Below are 7,122 nucleotides of genomic sequence, written 5' to 3'. Positions count from 1 at the left end.
TTTCCAGTGTCTAAGAAACTCAACCACAAATAAAAGGTGAGTAACTTTGTCGAACTACTGGGAGAGTCGGTGAGTAGCTCTTGGAACAGATTTACCGTCTTCGTGAGAGGCGTCCAAAACCACTGCACTGATGATGACTCACTGAATGAGTAATTCTATAGAGGTAAAGACGATAAAAAAAATAGTGCTAGATACTATTGTGGGTGGCTCCTACGGGGAATGTACTTACTCTGAAATTGCATGGAAGTTGGAGAAGATATCTCGCAAAAATAAGGCTTGGAGCACTAGAAAGTAAGACACTGAGATAAATACCTTTGAAGTTCAAGCTACAAACAACCCACCAGCCGATGAGATGCGTGAAGAGTTGGCACATATGAGAACTGATTTAGGTTTGGTTTTTAAGAACATAACTGGGGGTGCCAAGAAGGTAAATGTGGTGAACTATATGACTAAACCACCACCGCCGACAGATGAGTACTATTCTGAAGAGGATACATATGTAGTGAATGTTCAATGTGGGATTTTTGACCAAATGCCTAACGATCCAATCAGGAAAATTGGTGCCAAAGTTATGGAAACAAAGATCAGAACTATGGTAACGACAACCTAGAGGTTCAATATGTCTAATATGGTAAGTACAACCAGGACAACAGTTTCAACCGAAGTAACTATGGTAATAGGAATGATCGGAGTGGTCACTATGTTCCACCTCAAAACTGAGAGGTTGCTCCGATGGACGAAGGAGGAAATATGATGAGAGTTGAGGGTATACTACAAAAGATGAGGAGGAGGTTTGATGCTACTGATGAGAATGTCAAAGAGATGAGAGGTGACTTAGATAACATTGGACAATAAGTTCATGCACATTTGGTTTAGGTTAAGCACCTTGAAGTTGAGATGGATCAGTTGTCCACTATTGTAAGCCCTCTACAACCTGGCACTCTTCCTAGAAACACTATCCAGAATCTTAAAATTGATGGTCATTTTATGGTGTAGTCACGACTCGAGGAGGTAAGAAGACCGTGGATCCACCTATGTCATCTAAGGTAGAAGATTATATGAGAAAAGATGATAAGGTAGAAAATAATAGTGGATATTTGGTGGACAAAACATCAAAAGAAGTAGAGGTCTCTTAGAAAGTGGTCTCTTTTCCTAGACCCCCACCACCATTCCCTTAGATATTAGTGAAAAAAACTGAGGATGGAAAATACTGGTTATTTATCATCATGTGGAAATAACTTTCTATCAATGTCCCTTTGATAGAATCCTTGGAACAAATGCTCGGTTATGCTAAGTTTATGAAGGAGATGGTAACAAAAAAGAAATTGGTGAGTTTTGAGGATGATGAAAGAATGCAACATTTTAGTGTTATTGTTACAAGGTCTCTTGTGCAAAAAAAGAAGATCATAACGCTTTTACTAATCCATGTACTATAGGGTTGTTACACTTAGCTAAGATACTATGTGATGTAGGTGCTAGTGTAAGTCTCATACCACTGTCCATTTATAAAAAGTTAGGCTAGGGTAGCCCAAAGACTACTACGATGCGGTTATTGATGGAAGGTCGAACAGTGAAGAGGCATAATTTTATACTTCATGATGTGCTAGGGAAAGTGGATTCATTTATATTTCCTATTCTCGACTGTGAGGTTGACTTTGAGGTTCCCATCATTCTAGCGAGGCCATTCCTTTCCGCTAGGCGTACATTACTTGATATGGAAAAGGGGCAGATAAAGTTTAGGTTGAACAACAAAGAAGCAAGCTTTAACATATGTATGTCCATAAAGCTAACTGTATCTGCTATATCCTACGGGGTTGAGAGCATGTATGACGTACAAATAGAAGAATGACTAGGTGTTAAAGCACTAGCAGCAGTTATCATAAATTTTGACAGTGATGCTATTGAAAAGTATGGGTCTTTGGTTGCTGCACTTGAACAGAATAAGTGTCGGTCAAAATGGAAGATACTAGAGTTGGATATGAAGCATTGTGAATCTCCACCCGCAAAACCATCTATTGAGAAGGCCCGAAAATTAGTATTGAATGCTCTACCACCTCATCTGAGGTATGTGTTCGTGTGTAGAAATCATACTTTGCTGGTGATAATTGCAGCAGATTTAAATATGGCACAAGTGGAGTTTTTAGTGGCGGTATTGAAAAGGTTTAAACGAGTTATTGGGTGGACAATTGCGGACATTATTGGGATCTCTCCCGGTATTTTTTCCCATAGAATCAAACTGATGTCCGATCAGAAACCAAGTTTTGATCCTCAAAGAAGTTTGAACCCACCTATGCAAGAGGTAGCAAAAAAGGAGATCATCAAGTGGTTGGATCCTAAGTCATCTACTCTATTGTGGATAGTAATTGTGTGTGTCCTATTCAAAGCGTATAAGGTAGGATGACAGTGGTACCTAATGAGTGGAATGATCTTATTCCAATACAGCCAGTGATCGGATGGAGAATTTGCATGGATGATCGGAAGTTGAATCTTTGGACTGAGAAGGACCATTTCCCTATACCTTTTATGGACCAAATGTTAGACATACTGGCAGGAAAAAGGTGGTATTGTTTTCTTGATGGTTATTCGAGATACAATCAAATCTTTATTGCCTCTGAAGATCAAGATAAGACCACTTTCACGAGCCCTTATAGGACATGTGCTTTCAAGAGATTGTCGTTTGGGTCATATAAAGCACTGCCCTTCGAGCGATATATGAAGTCAAAATTCTCTTATATGGTAGAGGACACTATTGAGATGTTCACGGATTATTTTTCTGTGGTTGACGACTCCTTTGATTGGTGTTTGAGTAAATTGGCTGAGGTGCTAAAAAGGTGTGAAAATTGTAATTTCATACTTAATTGGTAACTCACTTTATGGTCAAATAAGGTATTGTGCTGGGGCATCACATCTCGGAAAAAGGGATAGAGGTGGATCGAGCTAAAGTGGAAGTTATAAAGAGGCTTCCTCCACCCATCTCTGGAAAAGCCGTGAGAAGTTTTATTGGACATTCTGGCTTTTATATGAGGTTTATTAAGGATATTTCAAAAATTCCACACTGTTTGTGTAAATTCTTGATAAAGAATGTAAGTTCTATTTTGATGAATCCTGTCTGAAAACATTTGGAGGGTTGAAGGAGAATTTGGTGTCTGTGTCCATTATTATTTCACTTAAAACAAAGTAATTCACTGAAAATTAATAAAAAATAAAACTTTATTGATCATTGGATAAAATACTAATGTTAGTTATCGGACTAAGTGATGATATAATGGAAAAGCTAAAAAAATAGGTACGAACCATAAATTTTTATGGTTGTGATCAATTGTGTAAGAATTGAGTAGTTGAAATAATTTTTCTATTCATATTTTTGATAAAGGAAATAACTACATCATAATTATAGCTATGTTTCATTATTTATTTTGGTTAAGATAAAAAGTAGACTTTCAAGGAATTATCAAAGTTTCGCATAGATTAGCAATGAAATTTATCCCGAAGAAGATAAAACAACGATAGGAATTGCCTAGTTCTTATAGATAGTTCCTGAATATACGCAACCGAAGGGATACACCAGTCTGAAGAAATACAAGAGTTGAAAAAGTGGGTGTAAAGGTAAAAATAAAATAATACAAAATAATATAGTGTGGATGTTCACTACACCAAGAATTTACTACATTACTTCCCTTCATTATGAGATAACTTTCATCTTTATTATAATTATTCTTGTAACCTGTTAACCTCCATAACCACCTCCATTATATTCATGTTTAATGTCATAATTATGACTAAGCCTTTGTATGCCTCTATGTTACACTATAAATAAGAGGCATAAGAGTTCATTTGTACACACTTGAAGATTTGATGAACACATGAAGGGAAGAAAGTTGTCTTATATTGTTACTCTTGTCTTATATTCTTCTTGTCTTTATTTTTATATTGTTCTTTTGTTAGTAAGTTTTACGACACATCGGCACGAGTCTCTAACCAATTGAGATAGATGAACATGTAATATTTCATCACATAAGTACATAAACTATAACATCTCAAGATCTAGTTGAGTCAAGGCATTCACTCTTTTTATTACGTAATTGAAAATTTTCGTCTTCACTTCGAGAAGGCCAACAGTAGAACTTTAAAGTATTCAAATTGTTTTCCTTTCTCAGAATATGTCTCTCATAGATTTTTTTTTTCTTGTTGACTAAATGAAAAAATAAGTTATCACTTTGATAAGTCATTTAAATTAGGGATAGTAGTAATTTTAATAGTCCAATGAAGATTAAGAAAATTTAGCTAATGAGATTCTATTTTTTTCCACTTTTGAGTTTCTAGTATCATTTTATTAATGTTGAAATTGCTATTTACCATATTGAGGTGGGCTTATTATAACATTTATTGACGTATTATACCACTGATTTTATATTTCTGTTACTTAAATTATGATTTATTAGAACATAGAATTGGGTGACCTATTATATTATTGATTGAGGATAAAACGATGGATTCAAGTGGCATCGCACCAAGAGAATAGGGCATTGGGTTTGAATCCCACCAAATTATGGCCTAAAACATATATACATGGGTAAGACATTGAGTTTGAGTCTCTGTAATGACTCGAAAGGTTATTTTTGAATTTTTTTTATAAAATGCTCATTTTTCCCCTCTCGATAGTTGCCTGATTCAATTTTTATCAATCGGTGAAACTTGTTTTGGTTGTTAGTTGTAATTGTTTGATTGACGGGTGATTTTAAACAATTAATTTTAATTAGTGGCCAATGAGTTAATTCCATAAGTTATTTAAAATCTATACCACTTGGGCCATATTTTTTGAAATAAGTTAGTAAGATTTGTCACTTTTTAATAAATTAGGTTCTCGACACATGCGTTGCATGTGATTACCAATTAGTATATGTTATAATTAATAGTATTGCTTATTTAAACAAAAATTTAAAAAATAATATTGAAGATTTTTTTTCGTGAATATTTAATGTGGATCATCATATGTATCTCTTATTGACGCGAATCTATGCAACTGGTCAGTGAAATTTTTAATTAGTTCGATGCATATATTTACTTCAATTTGCTAAGGTTCAATCATGTAATTTGTCGTTTCTTACTAATATAACCTTATAGATGATATTTGTTGTGTATTTTTCTTGTCATCTAAATAGATCTGTTTGCACGTGTATTTAATGTGAAACATTTCGGTTGTCATATGAACATGTGAAGAGAACTGTTACATTTCATTTAATAGAAATCATTTTTGTATAATAGTTTTTATTCTATAAGTTATAACATATAAAATGATGTTCTTGTTGTTGGCTCTCATATTTCACTTCTTAAGTGATTGTGTAAATGAATCAAAGTTAGTTATCTGACTGAAGTTAACTCAGAAGTATATCCTTTTTTTTAACCGAAAAACTAAAAGTTGAAATATAAAAATATATTCTATCTGTGAAATATTATATATAATCACATGTTAATCTTACACCCAACAAAGATGTAGTTCATATACTTGTAATAATTTTCAATTTGTTCAATAAAGCATGATTCATTCAAGAAAAAATAACAAAGCTGTGTTATCACACATATAGGGGTAGAACAATAATATGATAAATTATTGATCAAAAGTTAAGATAAGAAAGATGAATGATAGAAATGATTAATGTAATAACTTCGAGAATGTATAATCTTATAACTAAAGAAAGTTAAGAAGTGTGTATAAGATTTGCCATAATTAGTAATAACTATCAGAATTTATAATGTTATAACTAAATAATTAGTGTGGAATATTTTTATTTCTAATAAATTTCATACTAACACAAATAAATAGGACTTTGAATAACATTGTTATAATTTTATATAGTTAATAGATTTTAATTCAGTGCAGGACAATGAAAATGCTAATTCCATATTATTCAGCATAAATTTTATATTGTAAATAATAATTTTTAAATGATTCATACATAATCACATATTTTTATATTTGTTGTTATTTTTTTTAAAAAAACAACTCGAAACAATTTAAAATAATATATTTTAAAATTAAATGATCTTGGTAAGTTGATAATACATTTGTGGCATACGTAATACTTTAATTTTTTTATATATATATATATATATATGTATACGAACTTTTCTTCGTTTAAAATACTACAATATTAAGAAATAATAAATAAGTAAATCTCAAGGGCAATGTTTATAAATAACAACTATTTTGAAGCAAAAATCCTAACATTCTAAATCACGTAAGTGACATTGATAAATAAAATCATTCTTTAGTATTGAGCATAAAAATTGTTAAAGAAAAACAAATGAATGTAATCTACACATATATATATGGGTGTATATATATGTGTGTGTGTGTATATATAAATGTGTGTGTGTGTGTGTATATATATCTATATATATATATATATATATANTTTCCTAAGCTAACTCTTTTGGAACATAGCATCTTCCAGAACGTGTCATCCCTTGAGCTAAACCACCTGGACAACAAACTTTTCTATGGGTTGTTGGATGTTTCTTTACTTTGCTCAAGCGAATGCTTTATGAGGCACAATTATTACAACAAACTCTGGACATTCCTTTATGGTCAATGAGGCCACTGTTAGTATGAGTGAGTTGACATTTTCTTCACCGATAGTCCCAATAGCGAGCCAATCTTTATCTCTTTCAATCATGTTGATGGTCTCTCTCCCATGGTTCAGCAATGGGTTAAGGTTCACATTGGGGACAGGGACCTGAAGAGTGATGACTCTGTTATCGATCAAATCTTGAATCTTATGTTTTAGATTGATACATTCTTCAGTGTAATGTCCTGCTCCTCCAAAATGGTAAGCACATCGTTGATCTACTCGGAAGAACTTTGTTGTAGGAATAATTGTCCTTGCATCCACAGGTTGGATTATGTCACATCCGGATTTACCCCCAAGACGTAACCGGCGTCGTCATCCTTTTGAAGGACTAAGACTAGCCTCTTAGTTTCATCATCTCAATACAGTCATAGGTTGAAAAATGCGGAAAATTTTAAACTTTTATTTTCTCTACTTGGAGGTTTACATAGACCTCTACATACACATAATATATATTCATATCGAGTATACTTAGACCCTTCATATAGGAAGG

At 32.9% G+C, this 7,122-nt stretch overlaps 1 protein-coding gene across 1 annotated transcript; it reads left to right on the top strand.

The window, feature by feature from the left end:
• Positions 1 to 1,543: 1,543 nt before the first annotated feature.
• LOC107022190 lies at positions 1,544 to 6,788 on the top strand. The gene is made up of 4 exons (XM_015222872.1): positions 1,544 to 1,824; positions 1,894 to 2,359; positions 2,443 to 2,820; positions 6,705 to 6,788. The coding sequence occupies exons 1-4, from the start codon at positions 1,544 to 1,546 to the stop codon at positions 6,786 to 6,788; spliced, it is 1,209 nt and encodes a 402-aa protein (XP_015078358.1).
• Positions 6,789 to 7,122: the final 334 nt, after the last annotated feature.

The sequence above is a fragment of the Solanum pennellii genome, chromosome 6 (genome assembly GCF_001406875.1).
Source record: "Solanum pennellii chromosome 6, SPENNV200".
Taxonomy (NCBI): domain Eukaryota; kingdom Viridiplantae; phylum Streptophyta; class Magnoliopsida; order Solanales; family Solanaceae; genus Solanum; species Solanum pennellii.
The sequence above is the reverse complement of the archived record's forward strand: the minus strand, read 5'-3'. Positions and strand labels throughout refer to the sequence as shown.

Coding starts and splice junctions, on each gene's coding strand:
- LOC107022190 (XM_015222872.1), top strand. CDS start 1,544: ATGCGGTTATTGATGGAAGGTCGAACAGTGAAGAGGCATAATTTTATA. Junction 1,825..1,893: donor TCCTACGGGGTTGAGAGCAT/GTATGACGTACA, acceptor AAATTTTGACAG/TGATGCTATTGAAAAGTATG. Junction 2,360..2,442: donor CATCTACTCTATTGTGGATA/GTAATTGTGTGT, acceptor ATTCCAATACAG/CCAGTGATCGGATGGAGAAT.